The following is a 25,387-nucleotide window of genomic DNA, read 5'->3' on the forward strand; positions in this document are numbered from 1 at the left end:
CCTGAGTTGAAGGCAGAGGCTTAACTGACTAAGCTACCCAGGTGCCCCACCCCTTGTTATTTTAAAAAAATTGTGCTGGTTCTGGTATCTCATTCCATAGTATTACGTCTGTGCTGATGATTTTCAAATTTGTATCTCCAAATCAGACATCTCTTCTTATCTCTGGTATCTCGTATAAACTGTCTAACATTTGGATATGCCATAGGCATCTTAAACCTGATGTAAAACCTCTGTTGCCTGAATTTTTCTCCCAAGTGTCTTCTTCATGAATAAACGGCACCACTATCAACTCTGTTTCTTGAGCAAAAAAATTCAGGCGTTACTCTTCATTATTCACTTTCCACATTTGCTTATTGCTCTCATCTAATAGGTCAGTGACTTCTGTCAAATTTACCTTTTCTGTGTTTCAGATTTGTCTCTTTATCTCTACTACAAGAATTTAAGTCTAAACCATTATCATTTCTCTAGACCAGTGCTTCTTGAAGTGTTAGTCCATGACCTATTTCTGGCTTCCAACAAGATGCATATAGAAATTGAGAGTACAGTACTGTCACAACATCCAAGTCCATGATCATTTTCTAGTAATTCATTGTTACTGCATTTTATTCACTTGACCTTGGAAATTTCAAATATATATAAAAAAAACCCTCTTATCTTTACACTTAATTTGAGTAGCACCACTGTGTGTACTGTTGTTAATAATCCTGAGCTTTCTGCTTTCATGTTTGTTCCCTTTTGATCCTTTATCTAAATTTTTTGTTTTTCTTTTCCAGAAGATGTGAAATGAAAATCAAATTATGTCGCTTTGTGGCTTAAAAATTACAGGGTTTTCCAGTGGCATTTATTTTTTTTTTTTCCAGTGGCATTTACATACAAACCTAATGTTGCCTGGAAAATGTGTATGTGTGTATGTATGTGTGTGTGTGTGTGTGTGTGTGTGTGTGTGTGTGTGTATTTTTCCGTTTGAAAGCATATATTTTTAACCTCATTTCCTGCCACTCTTTCTTTTGTCCCTGTAGTCTATACATTTGCAGTTCCTTAAGCATAGCAGTTTCTTCCTGTCTTTGGCATTTGCTCACATTTCTACCCCTCAGTGGGCTGTTCTTCACTTATTCCTTGCACATTGACTCCTTTTCATCCTTGAAATCTGAGCTTAAAAGCCACTTCTTTGAGAGGCTTTCTCTACGCCTCTCTACGCGTTCTTTCCAAAGGACACTTTTCTGTCAATTGTACGTGCTTTTTGTTTCTTAATAATTGAATGTTCAAACTTGTTTAAATATGTTTGTATGCTTGCTTATTTATGGTCTGACTCCCCTACTTTACTGAAGGGTTTTTGAGGGCAGTGACTATTTCTGTTTTATTTACAATAATAAGAGGGCCTTGTGCATAAGGCTCTGAATATTTAAGTGAAGACTAATTATATTAGAAATCATACATAGCAATCAATAATAATTACTTATTCTCAGCTTGTAAATTTTCAGTCATGGAATTTGCTGAAGGTAGTGGTAGTATTAGTGGTTCTAGAAGCAGTAGCGTTTAGGATGAGCTGCTATAACCACGGGGTTCGCTAAATACTAAATATGACCCAAGATCTGATTAAGGACTTAACCAGCATTGTTGTTTTTAAGATTCTTATAGCAGTTTCAAGATGTAGAAACTATTATTACTGATTTATAGTTGAGGACAACTGAGACTGAATGAATGGTCTATCAATTCAGCTTACAACGGTAATTTGCCCAGGAAGTGGCAAAATGTAGATAGGAATTGAGATAATCTGAGTACAGATTTTTCCTCTTAATCACTGTGCCTTATGAACTGTGTTATTCTGCCCTTTTTCCCCCCTCTCCCACTTTAAATCAAGCTTAATATAGTGTGTTTGTCATTGTGTCTGGACCTTGGTCCTTATTTAACCAGGGAACTTATTTATATTCTTATGTAATTATTTTTTTTTGCTATGTCTCTAAATTTTAATATGTGTGCTTTCATATTTTATCTTTTTCTTACATGGGGTCTTTTCACCCTTGAATTTAGTGAATCTTTTTCTAAATTCCTCAGTCCAGTGTGGGCTTCTTTAACCAAACCAGTGGTGTTTCAGGCAAATACTTCTTTTTTGTTGTTTCCCTTACTCATTTTTTTTTTTTTTTTTTTAGCAAGTGCTGTCTCCTGTTTATCCATGTATCTAGCCATCCTGTCATTACTTTATCCCTCCAACAAATACCAAATATTTACTGAGAATATATTATATTCCAAATGATGCTATCTAGCTAATCAGCTAATCAGGTGTTTTCCTTGAGTCCTATTTTTTTTTTTCCATTTTGTTTTTTTATTTTTATTTCTTTTTTTTTTTTTTTCAATTTATTTATTTTCAGAAAAACAGTATTCATTATTTTTTCACCACACCCAGTGCTCCATGCAAGCTGTGCCCTCTATAATACCCACCCTTGAGTCCTATTTTTAAAAATGTTTGAGAAAGCTTTAGTATTTTTTTCTTAGCAAGTAGAAAGAAATGAGAACACTAATAAATATGTATATGCATGAACTTGTATTTAATATATATTTCTCTCCTTTAGGGACTGGAAAAATCTTACTACTGGACTCCATAAAATTTTATCACAGTAAATAGCTGTAGAAAGGATTACAAAGTATTAGGTTAAAATGTAGCATTTTACTGCCTTAAAAAAGAACATATTCCAAAAATGAGTGTATCCCCTTTAAAAATGGTAATCTGTTTTTAACAACTGATGTTGAGTGAGAATTTTAAATCTCCTAAATTTTTATTTTTGTGATTTAAGGAAGTGGAAATTTTAATATAGTACATGACAGAAAGCCATCAGTAAATTTTTTTGTATGTGTAAATTCTGAAAATTGAATGTACAGCATTTTTAGATTCTAAAAATATTAATCTTGAACCAGGCTGATGTTGCTGTTATTATGCCAAAACCTATTTCCATTATATAGTCTATTATATAGACAAATAATGAAAAAAAATTTATATTTTTTAACATAACATTCACAGTTTTTTAATTCAAATTCAGTTAGCTAGCATATAGTAAGTACATCATTAGTTTCAGATGTAGATTTCAATAATTCATCATTTGCATGTTACACCCAGCGCTCACCACATCGTGTGTCTTCAATGCCCATCACCCAATTACTCCCATCTCCCCATCCACATTTCCTACATTCACAATTATTAATAATATGGGAAACTGGAGGCACCTGGGTGGCTTACTTAGTTGAGTGTTCGACTCCTGGTTTTAGCTCAGGTCATGATCTTGTGGTCATGGGGTTGAGCCCCACATCAGGCTCTATGCTCAGCACTGACTCTGCTTCAGTTTCTCTCTCCTTCTGCCTCCTACTCTCGCTCGATTTCTCCTCTCCCCAAATAAATAAATAAAATCTTTAAAAAAAAAAGGGCAATTTAAGATAATATAGACCTGCACATGACTCATTGCCTATAATCTTCTTCTAATGAAAAAACAAATATTAAAAGAGAGAGAAATGGTAAGAAGTATTTTAGGTCTTAGTTCCCAATAATGCCTTTCTTTTCCTTCCCAGATAGTTAAACACATTTCCTCCTTCCAGCCTATCCCCCAGTGTTACATGTTTTTGCATTTACTGCATTGGCTATCATTTAATTAAGAAACTATTTACTGCTTTTGCTAGACTATAATATCTGTTAATGTAGATACTCAAGAGTTTAGCAGTGTAGTATATCCACTTTGTTACAATATATTGCTATATAATGGTAAGGCATTTTAATGTTTTTGTGAAACAGAAATTGAGAAGATTGGTATTATTTGGAAAGATAGCAATATGTTTTAAAACTTTATAACTAGTCATATGTAATTTAAATTTTTAGGCCTTAGTTGCTTTGTAACTTTGGAAATAAGAATGTTATTTTGTAACTCTCATTTTTTTCCCCTCTCTCAACAGTTTCTCAAGCAAGACCTCCCCCAAATCAGAAGAAAGGTGAGGTTATGCATAGAAGTTTAAACTTATTTTATATTTTATTTTTTTCTTTTTAAAGATTTTATTTATTTATTTGACATAGATAGATAGCAAGAGAGGGAATACAAGCTGGGGGAGTGGGAAAGGGAGAAGCAGACTCCCTGCTGAGCAGGGAGCCCAATGCAGGGCTCAATTGCCGGACCCTGGGATCATGACCTAAGCTGAAGGCAGACCCTTAACATACTGAGCCACCCAGGTGTGCCTGATTTTAAAATTATTTTATTTTTAAGATTTTATTTATTTATTTGACAGAGAGATCATAAGCAGGCAGAGAGAGAGAGGGAAGCAGGCTCCCCTCTGAGCAGAGAGACCAATGAGGGGCTCGATCCCAGGTCCCTGAGACCATGACCTGAGCCGAAGGCAGAGGCTTAACCCTCTGAGCCACCCAGGCGCCCCAGCATTTGACTCTTAATCATCATGAATTTGAGCCCCATGTTAGATATAGAGATTACTAAAATAAAGATAAAACTTAAAAATTTTTAAAATAGAAAGTAAAAGTGAGTAAGCCAGATTACAAAACGAAGGTTGATACTATGCTTGTGCAGTTATATCAGATGTTTGTGCATGGTATCCATTCTGATTAGTCTGTACTCAGGTCATACTGATTACTAAATATTTTGAATATTATTGTTGACTTAAATATTTCTTTAGCTCAAAGGAGTTAAGATTATAAATTTATTAATTACAAAAGTAACTATATTTCTTTTAATAATAACATATTTGCTACCTTTATAATTTTGTCTTTATAGGATCTCGAACACCCATTATCATAATTCCTGCAGCTACCACCTCTTTAATAACCATGCTTAATGCAAAGGACCTTCTACAGGACCTGAAGTAAGTAATTTGTTAAAGTGTCGTTTTCATTGGATATGGAGATGTCTTTGAGAATTAGTAGTTAAGAATCTGGTATTCCTTATTTGGAGAAAACGATTTCAGCTTCTGTGCTATAGGCTTTATAGATAGTCTGAAGTATAATTTTCAGAGCAGAGTACAGAGTACTTGAACAGTGCAGGGGTTTGCGGTACTGATCCCCCACACAATCAAAAATTTACATCGAACTTTTGACTCCTGCAGAAACTTAACTCATAATAGCCTATTGTTGATGGATGCCTTAATGATAACATAAGTAATATGTAATATAACAGTCTATTAACACATATTTTGTATGTTATATGTATTATATAATGTTTTGTACAATAAAGTAAGCTAGAAAGAAATGTTAAAAAAAATCACAAGGAAGAGAAAATACATTATTGTATTTTTTTAAGAGATTTTGCTTGTTTATTTGAGAGAGAGCAAGCATGAGCCATGTGGGATGGAGGGCAGAGAGGGAGGGAGAAGCACCCAATATGGGGCTCAGTCCTAGGACCCTGCGACCATGACCTGAGCTTAAGGCAGATGCTAATGAGCTGAGCCACCAGGTGCCTGAGTACTGTGTTGCATTTATGTAGCAGGTGGAGGGGGCGGTAGCTGAAATCCTGTGTGTAAGTGGACCCATGCACTTTAAACCAGTGTTGTTTAGAGGTCCACTGTATAGTCTTTTCTCTCTGGATCCTTTAGGGAAAATAGGGAAAGTTTTGGCAAAAGTTCTAATGAAAAGGATACTATTATGTTAATTTTTAATATGAATTGTTTTGACTTTTTTCTGAAGAGCTTGAGGAAGTTCTAAAACAAATTCCAGTTCTCTCCCTCTCCCCTCTCCAAGTTGTAGTAAAGAATGGGAAAAGTGGGGCACCTAGATGGCTCAGTCGTTAAGTGGGTGCCCTAGGGTCAGGTCATGATCAGTGTCCTGGGATTGAGCCCCGCATCTGGCTCCCTGCTCAGAGGGAAGCCTGCTTCTCCCTCACCCACTGCTGCTGCTTCTGTTTCCTTTCTTGCTGTGTCTCTGTCAAATAAATAAGTAAAATCTTTAAAAAAAAAAAAAAGAGATTGGGAAAAGTGATAAAAACTTCTGTATATATTGTTTACCCTGGGTGTAGGGGATGGTGGAGGTTGGGAATATAGTTTTTTTACCCTAGAAATTAGTAAGATTTAATTGAAGTTAAAATGAAACCTATATCCTATGTTAAAATTCTTAGATACTTAGCTTCCAGAAATTTTTTTTATTGAGATATAGTTTATTTGACATTATTATTAATTCTGGGTATATAGTGTAAGAATTCAATATTTGTATATATCGCAGAGTGATCACCACAGAAGTCCAGTTAACATCCATCACCATACATAGTTGCAAAATGTTTTTCTTGTGCTGACAACTTTAAAATTCCATTCTCCTGACTACTTTCAAATATGCAATGCAGTATTATTAACTGTAATCAATGTGTTGTACTTTACATCCCTAGGATGTATTTATTTGGTAACTAGAAATGTGTACCATTTTCATTTGTAACTGGAATTTTGTACCTGAAATTTTTAGTCTTTCTCTTCCTTCCTCATTTCCTGTTTAAAATGAATATAATCACAGTTACACTCAAACTGCTCTAATAAACACACATCATGGTGTGTACATAATCTCTCCCCTACCCAACCAGCTTCAGACTTTAAGTATTTTCTAGAAGTATTTATTTTTTAGTTAGTATGAATAGGTGTGCCACTTTCAGAGATCATGATGAGTTTTTTAAAATCTTTATACTTCTTGCATTAGCTGTCATTTACAGAGGAAAAATGGCAGTGTTAAAATTGTTTTAAATAACTTTCAATTATATATATATTTGCAAGGCTCAAAACGAGCCATGGTTAAGTGATTTTCAGAATGCTGTCAAGTTTATGAGCATTATTACTAGCATGGCAGATAATCCGTGGTTTCGCTAGTAATTTCTGGATGTCAGCTTTTGCCCATGACAAGGATATCCACCTTGCTTGCCTCTCATTGTAAATGTCATATGCTAGATTCTCATGACGATTATTTGTGCTATTGGTGTTGTTTTTTTGTTTGCATCTGTGAATTGTGGGTGGACCTTGTTCTAAGTTATTACAATTTTATATAGTATACATTATCTTGAATTAACAGTCTTTCATTTAAAACTGAAAAATGTGTGTGGGCAAGGCACTGTGTGCATGTATGTCTGCATGGTGGGGTGACGGCGGCACAGGTGTTTCAGCCGCCTTCCTCAGCTAAGCTATGTTTGTCTCCTTTTTAACAAGTTCATTTTCTCTTTGCCTGTGTGATACTAGACTTAATAAATTAAATACAATCATTTTATTATTATTTTTTTAACGATTTTTTTGTCCGAGAGAGTGAGTGAGAGAACACAAGCAGGGAAGCAGCAGGCAGAGGGAGAAGCCAGGTGTCCCACTGAGCAAGGAGCCCAGTGTGGGTCTTGATCCCAGGACCATTAGATCATGACCCAAACCAAAGGCAGATGTTTAACTGGCTGAGCCACCCAGGCATCACAAAATACAGTCATTTTAATAAAATACTTTCAAGGGGAAAATTTGTTTTCCCTCTTCCCACATACAGACCCATGAGTTAATACAAGAGAATAATTTCTAAACATTTATTGCGGAATTCATATAGTTCAAATATAGTAAAGTGTATTTGAAGAAAAAGCGGTAACCCTATCCTGTAGTGTTGTTTTGATTTTTGTCAGTCATGCTGATTATTAAAATGGGTAAATTGTTTACAGACTCACTTAAACACTGCTGGATATTTAGCATTTTAAGATAGTTCATTCTCCTTTTCATCAGGTAGGTGAAAGAAAAAGGAAAACCCAACATTATATATTCTACATAATGTTTTAGAGGATAAGAGTGGTGTGTGTTATGGTCATTAGTTGGAGAGAACGGGCTTAAAGGTCTTCTGTTACAACCTTTTCCTAGTGTTTGGTACTCTCTAGTGTTGCTTATTAAATAGGAATCGTCAGATTGTCCAATTACCTTATGTAATTAGTGATTAAGTCTTGGCATTTGTTATATATTTAGAGTTTTGCTCACTAAGTTTTAATTATTTGAAGAAATTCTGGATTGAAGACATTCCTTACTTACAGAATGATTTTTATAAATTTGCTTTTGTTGGGTGCCACAGGGAATATGACAAGTCTAAAGTTGATTTTTGGTTTTTTTATTTTTTATTAATTTTTTTGGACAATTTTATCTATTTGAGAGAGAGAGCATGAGCGGGGGTGGGGTGGAGAGGGCAAAAGCAGGGATCCCAAAGCGGGGCTGGATCCCAGGACCCCAGGATCATGACCTGAATTGAAGGCAGACTCTTAACCTAGTGAACCGCCAAGCACCCCGTAAAGTTGATTTTTATGTTAAATTCTCAATTCGAGGATTTCTAGTCCACCAGCATAGCATAAATTCAAATGCAGAGTAGACCAGAGTGACATTGGGGTAGGCTCTTGGCTGACAAATTATTGAGGACTCCATTTTCCCTCCCCTACACTATAGCCAGATCAAGATGGATACACGTCCTTAAAACTTACTTGGAATTTTTTCCCCCTAGTTTATCCTTTTGTTGATTGTTTACCTCATGTAAGGTTCCATTTCTAGTTCTTTGTGTCCATCCTTTGTGTGGGTGGTAAAAACCAAGTCTCAAGAAAGTGTTCCTGTCTTCCGTTTTCATCCACTGCAGCACCAGTGATTTCTGGCCCATGATTATTTTCTTTCCAGCTCAGGTATACATTTCAGGTATTTGTTATATTTTATCTGACATTTCTTGGAAGGGTTTTTATAATTATTGGAACTGGAATTTTATAAGGTGTATTTAATCTGTCTGTACTTTGTTCATTCAACACTACAGAGCAATAACTAAAAATCAAAGTGTTATGTAGATAAATACACTGCAAGCTCAACCTTCTTGGAGCTCACATGATTGTGTTAGGAATCATTTGTTGTAACTGATGAGAAATAAAATATGTTCCAGCAGTTAGTATAAAACCCAATTTTAATGTCTTATTATTGAGAGTACAGTGAAAAGTATAATTTTCTTTGACATTAACTTATAAACAAATCACATCTTGAAGAAAAGTTCAGAATCAAATTAGACTCAGCAATAATATACCACCCTTTAACTTCATCTAGCTCTTCTCACAAATAATGTGGTGTTAGTGAGACCATACGTAACCATAGTGATTTTTTTTTAATAATCTAAGGAAATACTTGACATTTACTATTTTCTAGATTTTGAGACCCAGAAAGGATCGTCAGAATACACTCTTACCTTAGATGAAAATGCTGAGAGATCAGCGTAAAGACTACTCTGGTTGTTGTTTGCAGAGCAGGAAATACAACCAGGTCTCCCAAGGACCAGTTTAGTTATTTTAACCTTTGATAATGGAGGTTCTTAACAGACATTCAGATTAAGTAATCGGGTTTTAGGGGCACCTGGGTGGCTCATTCAGTTAAGCACCTCTTTTTTTTTTTTCTTTGCAAGTGTTTTTGTTTTTTTAAGATTTTATGTATTCATTTGACTCAGAGAGAGAGAGAGTACAAGCAGGGAGAGTGGCAGGGAGAAGCAGGCTCCCGCAATAGCAGGAATCCTGACGTGGGGCTTGATCCCAGGACTCTGGGATCATGACCTGAGCCAAAGACAGATGCTTAAACCAACTGAGTCACTCAGGCGCCCTAAGCACCTGACTTGATTTCCACTCAGGTTGTGAGATGAGGGAGGTGGAGCCCAGCATCGGGCTCTGTGCTCTGTTGGAGTCCGCTTGAGGACCACCCTCCTCTACATGCGTGCTTGCACTCTCTCTAAAATAAATAAATTTTAGAAAAAGAAATTGGGTTTTATTCTGGAACAGAATACTCTTCTGCAATATTCAGGGCCTTATATTCACTGTTAAGTACAATAACAATATTTTGTAGTTTGATCTAACATTGAAAATTCTTGTTAAATATTTTTGGTGGTAATTAGGAAAATATTTTCAGTCAATAACATAATTAGTATCCAGGAAAAGAATGTGAATGCTCTGCCTTCTTTCTCAGTAAAATAACAATGACAATTCTTGACGAAAACAAAAGCAACCTGACCTCCAAAAAGAAAATCATAACTGCTTCTACAATAACTTATGACTAATTAGAAATGGGATACAAAATAAGTTACAAAACTTGATTTCAGGTTTTAACAAATGCAGAATTGAATTTAAGTACCTTATGAATTAAATAGCTTTATAAAAAATATAGGTAATGAGGCACAAATATATCTATACAGTATTTTTACTTTAGTACTTGAATGAAATTTTTGCTGAACTTTTTTTTCCATTAACAGTAGGGAAAGAAGGACTTCTGTTTTATACTTTAGACTTTTTTCATTTAGTGTTCTTACAGTGTTATGAATTACATGAATTCCTTCCTCAAGTCACCTACAATTGGGTGAATAAGAAATACAATCATTTTGGCCCTCCTTGAAATTTGATAATGTAGCTGAAACTGTGTCAGACCCACACAAAAATGGATTTCATTAACTGCTTTAAAAAGGTTTTTTTGAGCATTCTTGTGTCTTCTTTCCACCTTCTAATGAATATACAAGTGCAGTTTTTTCATTGTTTATATTCTGTGAAGTATGATATGCATCTATATTTTTGTTTTTGTTTTGTGATGCTTTGTGTGTTTTACAATCTGGCACCCAGTTGGAATTCACAGTTCCAACTAACTTGTGACTCATTAGAGAAAAGGGCTTGTTGTTACTTTGTTGTTATTTGGACCTCTGTCTTTGAGAACAGTGTTTGTCCAATGGTGAATATTAAATAAATGTCTAAGAAACAGAAAAGGAGGGAGAAACAATTGGTAATTTGGAAAATGGCAGACTTACGTACTTGAAATTCAGGTTTTGTTTTTTTGTGTGTGTTTGTGCATTTCATTTAGTGTATGTCTAATTTCAGATTCCTTCTTTAATAGTTTATCTGTATCTGGGATTTGATTTTAGTTCCTATGAAGTGTTATTATACTTGGCATTGTATTTTTTGCACTTAATTGTATTTGGATCAGGTAATTTTTAAAGCCCTTTGTAATTCTTTGATTTTTATGATTTGTAAATTCAGTATTTCCAACTCTCACAATTTTTAGTAATTGACAGCTATTTATATATATTTTTTATAAATATACCTTAATGGTTATAGAAAATTCACAGTAAGTTTTTGGAATATTAAACAACAAATTTTGCCTTTAGTTTTTCATTCTTCAGAAACTTACGGTGCTCATCTGAGGGTATTACAAATTTAAATCTTAAGTATTGTTTATAATGGAAGATAGTAAACAGTGCAAAGAAATCACAAAGAAAATTTTAGTGGTTTTCTCCTTAGACTCAAAACAGAGAAACCAAACAATTAAATAGACTACATTCTTAGGATAGACTGAGCCTATTTTTTCTTCTAAGTATAAAACACTCCCTTCATTGTTTAACACCTCATTGCAACTGACATCTCCCCTACAGTTTGAGTCAGCTGGAGGCTTTGCTATGTAATTAATGCATAATTGAAACCTCCTCCACACAATTATAGTACTGGCTGTACCCCATAGCTCATATTGGCATAGATTTTATTTGGTTTCATTTAAAATTAAGGATTTTTCAATTTTTTAGCCCTTCATAGGTAATTGAAACAAAACACGACCCACCTTAACTTTAAACATCCCTAAGTAACAAAGTTAAGGTTATATTATGAAAGTATTAAAAAGTACATTTTACATAAAATTATAAATGTGATCTTGAGAGGAGTTTTAGTAGGACTGTAAGTTTATTTAAATAAAGTGATTGGATGACATGATTCTAGCCATGATGATAGCATCCCAGGACAGAGGTCCAAAGAAGAGAGATTACACATAGAGAGTGCTTCAAAAATATCTAGAGGGTTCCCCTCACATTAGTCAGATACTGTTGAGCACATTCATATGAGAAAACTACTTGAGGCCTTGGGAAGAAGCAGGCAGAACAATTACTGGAGTTTACTCAGGACCATGAGCAATTTATGTCCCCAGCAGCCACAGGTAATGCAAAAGGATTCAACCACTTTGGAAAACAAATAAAGGAATTTCCTCCCCCCCCCCCCCAATTACATTGAGGATACTGTTGGGCTACATTCTAGCTTCCTGTGTTGGTTCCATTAAGTCACCTACTAGTGTGATAACCAATCCTATGAGGAAATCTGCTTTACCTGGTTATTTTAAGGACCATTTCAAATTTGTTCATCTGTTCTACCTAGATGTAGATCTCTTGTATACCCGCCTTGAGGATTCATTATAATTAAGTGTATGGATTTGTGGGGCACTTGGGTGGCTCAGTCGGTTAAATGTCTACCTTCAAGTCAGGTCAGGTCATGATCCCAGGGTCCTGGGATTGAGCCTTGCATTGGGTTCCCTGCTCAGTGGAGAGCCTGTTTCTTCCTCTGTCTACCAGTTTTCTTGTGCTCTCTCTCTCTCTCTGTGTCTCTGTCTCTGTCTAAATAAATAAATAAACAAACAAACATCTTTTTTTTTTTTTTTTTAAGGTATATGGATTTGGGGGGGGGTGGTTGTCAGTTCTGAGTCCTGGCCCTTTACGTGTCTATTCATACCTACTCCCATCCCCCTTCTCTTCTCTTTCGGGGACTTTAAATTTTAGTGGTTCTGTTTAGTACTTTTTCAAATCTTTGGTCTTTTTATTTATTTGTTTATTTTTTAAGATTTTATTTATTTGACAGAGATCACAGGTAGGCAGAGAGGCAGAGAGAGAGAGAGAAAGAGAAAGAGAAGGAGGCAGACTCCCCACTGAGCAGAGAGCCTGATGCAGGGCTCGATCCCAGGACTCTGGGATCATGACCTGAGCCGAAGGCAGAGGCTTTAACCCACTGAGCCACCCAGGTGGCTTTAAAAAGACCCCTCTTTGGAGCACCTGGGTGGCTCAGTGGGTTAAGCCGCTGCCTTCGGCTCAGGTCATGATCTCAGGGTCCTGGGATCGAGTCCCACATCGGGCTCTCTGCTCAGCAGGGAGCCTGCTTCCCTCTCTCTCTCTCTCTCTCTCTCTGCCAGCCTCTCTGCTTACCTGTGATCTCTCTCTGTCAAATAAATAAATAAAATATTAAAAAAAAAAAAGACCCCTCTTTGGTCTTTTTAAAAGTATTTTTTTCCCTTTTGTACGTATCTGCAGTTGTGTTTTATAAGCTTTGATCTTTGATAATGGCATTATTAGAAGTCCTTAGTTACCTTTTTCTTTTGACGGTTGTTTCTTTCATGATACCTCTCATTGCCTTGTGTGTTTAGTTTTTTTTAGTACATTTAATGTTTTTCATTGTCTTCATTTACTGTTCACTTTCCTTAGAATTTTTTCTGTGGAAACTCTTTGAGTTCCAAAATGAAGATGGGGAGGGGGAGGGGTAATCCAGAAAAAATTTTATATTTTTTATAAAATTGCATTGCCATCACTTTAAATTAAATTCTCTTTTTGAGGTTTTTAAACATCCAGACATTGTTGCTTTTTCTTTTCTCTACTTTTCAAATTCCCACTTCTTTTATTAGGAAAAAGGAAAACTATATTTTTAACCTGGGAAATAATTCATAAATTTGCTGTTTTTTAAATAATATAAAGTCTGTAATTTATTTAGCTATATCATTTATTTGAATTTTATTCTTTGACAAAACTAATAGAATTATTTCAGTGGAACTGTACTTATTTAAATAGTAATAACTTTAGTTGTATCATCACCCACACTCCTTTATTCATGGAATGTAGAGTAGAATAAATAATTGCAAATACTGGATAAGTAAATGGACATAATAATATTTCTCCAAATCACATACATTCATCCATCACATCCATTGTACAATTCCGGTTATATTTGTTAGAACATTTTTAGTTGTAAATGATAAATACCAACTCAGAGTAGCTTTATCAAAAAAAAAAAAAAAAACTTTATTGACTCAGTGTGACTGAACAATCCTGACTTCTGACACTTCATTTACTGTTGAAATGATATAATCAGGACTTGGTCTCCATCTCTCTGATTCTCCCCTTTCAGAGTCAAAGAGAACTATCAAAAACTCCAGGTTACTGATCACCGTAGAAAGATAGTGCCTATTTCCCAATAACTCTAGCAAAAATTCAGATTTAAAGTCTCATTGGCTGGCTTGGATAATGTGTTTATTTCTCATCATTGTGGTCAGGGTGCTTAATTCTTGCCTTAAATTCAGGTGAGGGCCAATTTACAGTTCTGAGATTTGATTTTCCTTGCAGTTTCCAGGATGTTGATAACGGCTAGAGGTGGGGGTACAGGAAAAAGATTGGGTACTGGGTTTATTTCAAGCTTTATGGTAAATTTAATCCCTGAGAGTCCTGACTTTTTAAAAGAAGTAAACTTCTGTTAGATTCCCTCCCTTGAGCAGAATTTGGGCTTTATTTCTTAACTCCAGGATCCTAGTGAAATACAGTTTAAAAAAATAACAAAGAAAAAGAAAAAAGCTTGAGTTTAGTTCACTTGCTAGTGCCTTCCATGGATAGAGAAGTCTACATTGTTTTTGGGGTTGTTTTTTGGAGGAGGTCGTCTTTTTGTTTTTTTGTTTTTGTTTTTTTGCTTTTGGTTGTTGTTTTGGTTGGATGGTGGTGGTGGTGGTTGTTTTTTTCCTCCATTTTATTTTATTTTATTTTATTTCTTTTCAGTGTTCCAGCATTCATTGTTTATGTACCACACCCAGTGCTCCATGCGATATGTGCCCTCCATAATACCCACTACCAGGCTCACCTAACCCCCTTACTCCCCTCCCCTCCAAAACCCTCAGTTTGTTTCTCAGAGTCCACAGTCTCTCATGGTTTGTCTCCCCCTCCAATTTCCCCCAACTCCCTTTTCCTCTCCATCTGCCAATGTCCTCCGCAGTTACTCCTTATGTTCCACAAGTAAGTGAAACCATCTGATGATTGACTGTATCTGCTTGAGGAAGTCTGTATTGTTACTCTAACTTTAAGTTTAGGAGAATAGGATAGAAGATCTCTCCTTATGTTACCACATGAACTCAAGGCTGAAAAACCTTTTGGAAAACAACTACATTTTACTACAGTGAAGGTTTCCATTCTAAAGACCTAGATATATTCAGAAATTAAAATACTAGAACATCTAAAAATTGTAAGATGATAGTTAAAGAATCATGTTAATTACTCAGAACTTTGTTGAAACTTCTGTCAACAAATATGTGAACATGCAAATGCTATGTAACTCATTTTTTAATGCATTAGAAGTTGAATAGATGTTTTTAGACTTTTTAAATTTGGATATTATAGATCACTCATTTGTATGTATATTATGATTCATTAAAGATTATAAGTAATTTTGTATAAGTAATTTTTTATTTTTACATTTAAAATTTCAAAAGCTGCAAGAGTGAGATGCAATATTATATTTAAGAATATAAACATTTCAATCCCATCTAGAAATAGACTGAGATAAAGCATCTTTCTCTTGGCAGTGAGACCACTTTGTTTTGGAATGTAAGCTTCAAGAGGACAGTGACTGTGTGTTTTGTACAACTGTGTATATTATGTAACTAGCACAATATATTACTGTTAAGTTGATACATTTTTGTTGTAGTTATATATGAAAACTGTTTCCAACAGTGCACGTCAATTTTAAAGTGTTTAATTATTCAGTGTTAGTATTATATTTGGCATTTTCTAAGTGGGCTTGATTAATAAATAACCAAAATCCATAGGGAGTAAAATGATTATCTGGAGGAGGTTTTTAAGTGATAAGCAAATCTTAACTCTTCTATCAGATTCTGATATGGATATGAAAACGGCTGGGAAATGAAGTTCCAGGGCGCCAGGGTGGCTCAGTGGGTTAAGCCTTTGCCTTCAGCTCAGGTCACGGTTGGTCTCAGGGTCGGGTCCTGGGACTGAGGCCCACATCTGGCTCTCTGCTCAGCAGGGAGCCTGCTGCTTCTTTTCTCTCTGCCTGCCTTTCTGCCTACTTGGTGATCTTTCTTTGTCAAATAAATAAATTTGTTTAAAAAAAAATGAAGTTCCATTTATCACAATCACATCTATTAAAAACTTTCATGAGTATAAGAGCAGTATTACTAATGATGAATTTAGCATGTGATATTGAAAGTTTTCAAAGGACTCTACCAAGTGAAAGTGCTTGTGCATCCCCTCCACCCCCATTTATTAGAAGGGGAATGAGTCTCAATGTAACGATTGCATTGCCCCTATTTAATTGGCAGTGCCAGACCATAGCTAATAAAATAGGCTAATAGAGTGTGTATCTGGAGTACGCGTGTTTTTAAAAGAAGACCCATTTGGAAATGCTTTGTGAACTCCAACAATCTAGAGCTGGGAACAGCCCTGCACATTGCTAAATTATTTTTGAGAATATCTGTTGTTTATAAAGTAGAGAATTGAATCCCATGGTAGAGTTGGTAATTTACAAAATTACTAGCAGTATTTATACTAAGACAATTGGCATACACTTATTTAATTCCTCCTTGAAAATTTGCAAAGCAACCCTGAAATTAGATAACATTTTTCTAATTTTGCTAAGTCATAATCCATGAAAAGGGGTGTCTTGTGAAGCTTTTGGGCTAAGTCACCTATCCGTGAAGAGGCGATATCATCATTTCAGGTGATGTTTTTTGCTTGTTTGTTTGTTTTTTAAAGATTTTATTTATTTATTTGTTAGAGAGAGCGCGCGCGAACACAGGCAGACAGAGTGGTAGGCAGAGGCAGAGGGAGAAGCAGGCTCCCCGCCGAGCAAGGAGCCCGATGTGGGACTCGATCCTAGGACGCTGGGATCATGATCTGAGCCTAAGGCAGCCGCTTAACCAGCTGAGCCACCCAGGCGTCCCTCAAGTGATGTTTTGATTTATAATAAAATTTCTTTCTACTAGCATTTGAAAAATCAAGGGTTAGTATGGTCTTTTATGTAACTTTGGAAAATGCTAAGTGCTAGATGAATGAATATAAATTGTGTGTGACTGTGTGTGAGAGACACAGATACAGACATATACATTGATTTATGGCCTATGTGAGCTGAGTACGCTCGTGGAAAGGAAAGATTATACTCTCCATACATTGTGATCTGTACATGCAGAGCAGGTTCATTTAAAAAAAAAAAAAAAAGTTTGGTTTAAAATTTTCAATATAATGTATTTTCCTTTTTGCATCACGTTGCAACATTTGACCTTTTCTCATCTCTGTTTTTTCAAAGATTTGTTCCATCAGATGAAAAGAAGAAACAAGGCTGCCAACGAGAAAATGAAACTTTAATACAGAGAAGAAAAGATCAGATGCAACCAGGGGGCACTGCAATTAGTGTCACAGTTCCTTATAGAGTAGTAGACCAGCCCCTTAAACTTATGCCTCAAGACTGGTAAGATGGTCTATACTTTTATTATAGTCCTTAATCTTTTTTGTATAATTAAAAAGTACCAAATTTTGTCATGAGTTCTAAATAGAAACTATCCCTAAAAACCGCGTTAATGTCTAAGTTGGTCATTAATAATGTTCACATTTTAGTAATACCTAAATAAAAATGTATTTGGATAGCTAAACTTTATTTTTTACTTATAAGAAACACTAACTTCAGGGGTCCTGGGTGGCTCAGTTGGTGTTAAGCATGTGACTTTGGCTGAGGTTATGATCTCAGGGTCCTGGGATTGGGTCCTTGTCAGGCTCCCCACTCAGTGAGGAGTCTCCTTGTCCCTTTGCTTCTTCCCTACCACTCGTGTGCCCACACTAACTTCTGGAAATTTTAGTAAAAATTCTTTTTACTGTTTATTTTTTCTGAGTCAGTCTTTAGAGCAAAATTTCCGAATAGACTGATGTTGTTTCAAGAGCTATAGTTTCAGATTTTTGTTTTGGAGAATTCACACTTTTGGGTAAGAAATAATAAATGAAAGAATTGTTACTTTTATTGTAGGGAATAATTTAATGAAAAGAATAACATGATTACTCTGGTTTAGCTCTTTGATTGCGTTAAATTGTCCTTTAAAGAATATTAAACTATTTATAACAGAGTGCCTATAAACTCAGATAATGTGAATTATCTTAAATTATTTTATTAATCTAAGCTGGAATAAAAATACAGAGTTTGAGAGTGCATCTCTCTGACATAGAGAATACAACACATTGATGAATTATCTGGCTTACCTTTGAAGTACTCATTAGTCTCCACACATTAGGAAGTCAGGGCACTCAGAGTATAAATATGTTAAAAATTTAAAAATTTATGTTAAAAATTTAGCTACCTGGGGGGCTCAGTTGGTTAAGCAACTGCCTGCGGCTCAGGTCATGATCCTGGAGTCCTGGGATCAAGTCCCTCATCAGGCTCTCAGCTCCACGGGGAGTCTGCTTCTCCCTCTGACCTTCTCTCCTCTCATGCTCTCTCTCTCTCAAATAAATAAAATCTTTAAAACAATTTTATTATGTGAAGTAAGATGAGAATTTCAGATACCAACTTTAAAAATTGTAGGAAGAAGAAAAGTTACACCATTTGTATTATATGTTTGCAGTTATTTGCAGAAAAAATAGTGTGTACAGCTGCTGTCACCGTGTCACATTGCTCTTAAATATTAGCTAGGTCCCTAATCATTAATTTCATAACTTAGGAATAATATTTTCCTTACCTTCTTTATTTCTCTGATAATTGTCTTTTCAAGAACTCACTGAGAGTAGTATTTTTATTATCCTGCTTACCTCTTAACCCTGTGAAACCCAGTAGGATCTAGGTGATGTCTCTCCAGCAAATTTCCTTTAGTTTGGCAGGTGCCTTGGGGTTTCAGCTATTATATGGCACAAGCTATGTCATGAAATTAAGAGGCCATTTAATAGTGTGCTCTATTACCAAAGATAGTTTTTGCACTATAGACCTTATGTCCTAAGCAGGGAGGAAATTTTTTAAGATTTAATGTTAGCCTTAGAGATTTTGCGTAGGTTAAGAATTTTAAGCTGTGGTTTTTCATAGTAACTTGAATTGTTGCTATAGGTCTTTTACTTGAATAGAAGATAACCCTGGTTTAATGCTTTGTTGGTTCTTTCTTCTAATGCACTGGTTATCAGAGTATCATCTGCTAACCTCTGGGCATTCCTAAGACCATTTTAGGGAATTGTGAGGTTAAAACTATTTCCATTATGGTACTGAGATGGCTGTTCTCATGATTTCTCAGTCCTCACACAGGAACAGTATAGCATAACCAGTGCACAAGAGTAATCATTCCGTCTTTCTCCTCACTCCTCTTCTTCCCTACATTTCTCTTCTGACTAATGGACTGTCTATACACTTCTATTTCCTCATCTGTAAAATGGGGGTAATAATAGTACTTACCTCATTGGACTGTTTGGAAGATTCAGTGTTATTAACATATGTACTGTGTAAGGTGCTTAGAACAGCACTGGCACATAGTGAATGCTCATAGTACATCTTAATTAATGTTAACTGTTATTGTTTATATTATAGTTTTACTCTCACTTTAGTTCTAGGCTTAAACCGTCTATGGTTTTTATACATATAATTTTTCAATTTAAATAAATATTTTCTGAGCTAATGAAATATGAGGGCCTAGAGAAGGATTTGTTCTTTTTAGGAAAACAGTTGAATGGTTGAGAAGATAAGTTACTTTAAAAAATGCTAATAGGGGTACCTGAGTGGCTCCGTCTCTTGATCTCTGCTCAGGTCTTGATAACAGAGTTGTGAGTTCAAGTACCGTGTTGGGCTTCACACTGGGCATGGGGCCTACTTAAAAAAAAAAAGGAAAAGAAAATGACAATAGAATTTAGGTGAGTGAAATGTAAACAATTGGAAAAATTAAAGTCTGATGGCTTTTATACTCAAGATTACTTTCCAAATAATCAGAACTCAAAAATAAGGCCTTGGGGGCTTTATAAAATGGTTGGTGAGTTACTGTAACTTATAATGTTTTTAAATTAAAGTATTTAAAACGTATTTGTATTTTAGATGATTTTTTTGGGGGGGGGTAATTTATTTATTTGACAGACAATGAGAGAAGGAAAGAGCATGAGCAGGGGAAGCTCCCTGCTGAGCGGGAGCTCAGGACTAGATCCGACCCTGAGATCATGACCTGAGCCAAAGGCAGAGGCTTAACCCACTGAGCCTCCCAGGTTCCCCTAGATGATTTCCTTTTAAAACCAACTTTTTCAATTAATATATCAACTCTTGTTTCCCATTGCATTGGAAAAGTGGACCTTTATTCTAGTAGAATAGCAGGTCAAAAGGTTAAGATTACTTATAAGGATTGTGTATGTAATTATGTTTGAAAGACTTTGGTGCAAAAACAGATGCATGGGAAGTGTAGCAGTCATTAGTGTGCTCTAATGATAGCATTATAACAAAGAGTTATCTAATTTGCCTCACAGATTTGTTGACAGTAGATTATATCACATGAGTAATTGAATCCTTTCCTTAAGGATTTATAGTAATCAGAGTTCATGTTTGAGGTATTGTCTCAACCCTAGAGCTCTAATCCTGCCCCTTTTGTATTTATAGGGATCGGGTTGTAGCAGTTTTTGTGCAGGGTCCTGCATGGCAGTTCAAAGGTTGGCCATGGCTTTTGCCTGATGGATCACCAGTTGACATATTTGCTAAAAGTAAGATTCTCTTTATTTTTACTGCTTATCCAATATAGAAATGGTCTTGCTTTTATATAAGAGAAAGCCATCTATGGCTATGCATATATGATGTGTATATCAAATGATTCCATTAACATATGCTAATTTTTAAGCACCAGTGAAATATTTTTAAAGTCTTTTTTTGAACATTAATATTTTTGTGTGTACTTATATTTAAAAGTGAATTCTCTCCCATTCCCTATATTAGGTTACTTTAAAAGCATTAACATTTTTGCACATCCACATTATTAAAATTGATGACCAGTTTTAAATGGGTTGACTTTTGCTGAACATGTATAGCTAGAACTTAAAATACCATATGACTTTTACCAGCTTTTTCCATTGTCTGGAATGATTGTAGTAGCATGTTTGACTTTTTCTTTTCATTCAAGTCTAAGTTCAAGTATTTTCTTCTGAGAATCCTTCTCTGACCAACCTGGAAACAGCCATTACTTTCTTCCAGTTACTCTTCAAGCTCTTCTGTTTTCATGATAGTACTTACTGTTGTTTGATATTATCTTATTTATATCTTTATTGTAAGTCTTCCCTGGCTGTAAGGCCAAGTTCCTTGGTGGGAGGAGCCTTTTCTGCCTTGTTTACCCTTGAATTGTTATCACAGAAGAGTGCCTGACACAGGGGAAGCATTCAGTAGCTATCTGTTAAATGAATGTTTCGTGTGGCTTTTATCTGTTGGTGTATTGGTATAGTTAGGTACACTAAACATAGATTAATTTAATCTGGTTTTTACAGTAGAGATATTCCAATTATTATTTAATTCGAGTACCCAGTTAAGTTAGTACTGTAGTAAAATTGTTTTTTAAAAAGCATTCTTACAAAACAAGTATGTTTATTAGAAATGACAACTTCAGTTATTATGAATATAGACTGTACTACTGTAAAATCCAGCCTTTTTTTTTTTTTTTTTTTTTTTTTTAAAAGCAACTTCAGCATATTTAGTGGTTACCACCATTCTTCCAAGATGGAAACTCCCTAAGCTTGGAAGTTTTAATCATTTATTCTTTTCTATTTTCATTCATTTTAGAAAGTGATTCTAATATAACTAATATTGTGATAGATTTTTATTTTATTCCTGAAACTTGAATAATGCACAGTGTTGATAAATAGAAAGTTAAAGATAGAGAAAATGGGAATTTTAATAAAAGTAAAATGTCCATGAACACGAATATCTTACCTACTTGCTTGCCTTTTTGAAAATGTTGTAACAAGAAAAAAAAATTACACTGTTTTCAAGATGTAAATGCTGCCTAAATTTTATTCAGAATGTAATGATATTGTAATTGTTTTGTCCAGATTGGTAGTCTTAACGAAATTTAGATGATACTTTTTTATACAGTTACGAATTATGATTTTCTTCCATAAATTATTCTTTGTTTTCAGTCTTCCTTCCTTGATGAATACTTTGTATTAGCATTTAAAATGAAAGTACTCTTGCCACTTCCATCTGAAAACCCTTTCCCGTGACCTCAACTCTAGCTCCTCTCTTTCCTTTTATGAAACTTTTGAATTGTCTATACTAATTTTTTATTCAGTTCATAGTTTGCTGTTTGGCTCTCTTACTCTTTACTAAACTATTCTCACCAAATTTACCAGGGACCCAAATATTAGATACTTTTGACCTCCTTATCAGAATTTGATTCTTTTCACTCATTTCTTCTTTTTTAAAATGTTCTTTTCTAGGGATTTGTTACTCTTTCTCAGATTCTCCAGCTATTTGTCCTCTGGCTTTCAGCTACCTATTTATGTCTTGTTTCTCTTCTCCTTTACTATAAATAACTCTCTCAAGGAAGTCTGATAGCTTTCAATTACCATTTATAACCCTCCCCTTATTCTAAGTTAAGTCTCTAGCCTTATATTCTGGGTCTGTATATCTCACTAATTATGAGATAACTCCTCTGTGAGGTCCTGTTGGTACATCACACTCAACCTGTTTCAAAGGAATTGTCTTATACTCTTCCTCATTCCCAGATTTTCTTTTTCTCAATTAGTTTTCTTTTGTAACTTACCATAGCCAGAAATTTAGGAATATATTGTCTCTTTGCTCTTAGTTTGTCTCCTTTTTAAAACTCTGCCTTTTCTAGGTTTTCACCCTTTCCCCCATAACACACATAGAAAATAGTAGCATCTATATAACAAGGGGGAAAACGGAAGGTATTTGGGAGCATCTGTATGGGCCCTGATTAAAAAAAAAACAAACAAAAAAACCTTCTGTTTTCTTCACACTGCACAATAGAATACAAAATTTTAGAAAAGATAATAAGTATTGATTTGTATAAAAATGCTAGTATCCATTGAGTTTTTTTTCATGAGTAATCTATTGATGTAATCTATAAGTAATGTATAATTATGTTGTTCCTCTGTTATCTGACATGCCATCATTGTACTACTAAATATTATTCAGGAGCATTGTCTATTTTTTTTACTTCCTTGTTTCTGTAAAATCATGTCAACGAGATTCATGCAGTTTGCCAAAAATAAACAATTCTGAATTGTGTGAAGCATTTTGCTTTATTATTCATTGTGCCACCAGATAGATGACTGGCTCCTTATAAAAGAAATTCATTTGTTCTATTTTTTGCTGAGTATTAAAAACTAAAAGTCTTTCTCTGAATAAGAAAGATGTTTTATAGTGATGTCGTAGTGTAAGTTTGCTTGCCACCCCATTCCTTCATACTAATAAAATATCTTGTATGATTAGAGAAACCTTATGCTTTCTCATTTGTGATTTACACTTTTTGGACTCTCATGTTTCACCTTAAATTTTAAAAGTTGTCTATTCTAGTGGAAAAATACATACTATATAAATTAAATCTATTCAAATTAAGGAGTGGGGGATGGTAGGCTTTTATAACTTCAGATAAATCATTTTTTAAAAAAATATAACTAATATATTTTTACGAATGATGGGCATCTGTGTGGTTCAGTCAGTTAACGGTCTGCCTTTGGCTCTTGTCATTTTCCTGGAGTTCTGGAACTGAGTCCCGCATTGAGCTCCTTCCTAAGCGGGAAGTCTATACTTGTCCCTCTCCCTCTGCCTCCTCCCTGGCTTGTGCACTTGTATTCTCTCTCTCAGCTAAATAAATAAAATCTTCAAAAAAGGAATGATATAGGGGCTCATTTGGTTGGTTGACCTTCTAACTCTTGATTTCGGCCCAGTTCATCTCAGGGTCATGAGATTGAGCCCTGCCTCAGGCTCCTCACTCACCTGGGAGTCTGCTTGAGATTTTCTCTCTTCTTCTGCCCTGCTACCTCCCATCTCTAAATAAATAGATAGAAAGATGAATATTTTTTGAAGGAAAGATTTAAAATATATCCTATTGAGAAAATTAAAGTGAAACATGTAGTGGGGAAAATAGGAAGTATTGAAATGTTGACTTTATTTAATTTAAAAATTTTAAAAATTAAGATTTTTTTATACTTGTAAATATTTTGAAAATGGGTTTTCTGAAGCTATAATTTATAGCCCTTTTAATGATTCAGTTTAAATCCATTACATTGAATTACATTACATTACATTACATTGAATTAAATTCAAAATGAATAATGTATCTGTTGAGGGACCTTTAATTATATAAAAGCATAATAATTCAGAAGTAATGTTTATATGTTTCTTTTTGTGTGCACAAATGATTCATCTTGGATTTCCATCAAGAATTATACTTTGGGGGCACCTGAGTGGCTCAGTTGGTTAAGCATCTATCTGTCTTCAGCTCAGGTCATGATTCCAGGGTCCTGGGATCAAGCCCTGCATTGACCTGTCTGCTCAGCCGGGAGTCTGCTTCTCCTTCTCCCTCTGCCTGTCCCTCTGCCTACTTGTGATCTCTCTCACTCTCACTCTCTGTCAAATAAATAAATCAAATCTTTTTTTTTTTAATAAAATCTTAAACAAACAAAAAAAGAATTTGATTCATTGATAACATTGAAAGCTAGTAGGCCAACAAGCAGTGTGGAACAAATAATCCATAAAGTAGCTATCAAAAAAATTGTAACAAAGCCTATCATTTTTATCTTTAGAGACCTCTAATGTTAGATGTTGATGATAGTAACAATTATATCTTACATGTTAGAAAAAAGGTAAATTGAAAGGAAAGCTAAACTTCTTACATGTGTATGTGTAAAACAAAAACTTCACTGCTGGTAAACTGATTGCACAGTAACCTAGCCAGGATGATTCAACTGGATGATCAGGGAGAGAGAAAGATTGAAAGTAATACTTTATGGTCCATTTGTTAACCCTTCTGCATTATACACTACTTGGGAGGTTTTGCCCTAGAGTCTTTTGTTTGCCCAACACCCAGAATTAACTATTAAAAATGAAAACCATATAATTTCATCTTCTAACTGTAAACTTTCTGGTGGCTTACTATTATATATGGAATAAATTCATATTTTTTAACCATAGCCATATTCTACGTATAGGACATTGCCTGCAAAAGAAGTTATACTTGTTTATAGAGTATGCCAAGCTTGCTTTCATTGTAGAATCTCTTTACCAGCTGTTCTGTAAGCCTGAAATCCTCTTACGGGCCTTTGCTAGACTCACTCTTTATATCCTTTAATTATCTACTTCTAGGTAACGTTCTCACAAGGCTTTCCAAATTTTTCTTTTTCCCTTTTCATCATTTCTTATCAAGTTTCATTAGTTCTTATTCCTTAATTATTTCTTGAATCTTTTTCTTGCCAGACATATATCTTCTCCCAAGTTGAGCAAATGTCTTCTCTAGATTACTAAATTATATCAGTAGTTGCTGCTAAACACTTGGAAGTGATTCTCCCTATCTCTTAGATAAAAGTCCATGCCGCTTAATATGACCTACATGGCCAAAATTGTTCTGA

General features: G+C 34.9%; 1 protein-coding gene across 1 annotated transcript in view; it reads left to right on the top strand.

Annotated features, from left to right (window-relative positions):
- The window catches only part of CDC73 (cell division cycle 73), a 117,380-nt gene that overhangs the window by 84,356 nt on the left and 7,637 nt on the right, over positions 1-25,387 (top strand). The window contains exons 12-15 of the mRNA XM_044266861.1: positions 3,937-3,972; positions 4,761-4,848; positions 17,118-17,279; positions 20,412-20,512. Of these exons, the coding sequence (XP_044122796.1) occupies positions 3,937-3,972; positions 4,761-4,848; positions 17,118-17,279; positions 20,412-20,512 (387 nt within the window). The remainder of the gene's footprint in view (positions 1-3,936; positions 3,973-4,760; positions 4,849-17,117; positions 17,280-20,411; positions 20,513-25,387) is intronic.

This window comes from Neovison vison, chromosome 10, assembly GCF_020171115.1.
Source record: "Neovison vison isolate M4711 chromosome 10, ASM_NN_V1, whole genome shotgun sequence".
In the NCBI taxonomy this organism is placed as follows: domain Eukaryota; kingdom Metazoa; phylum Chordata; class Mammalia; order Carnivora; family Mustelidae; genus Neogale; species Neogale vison.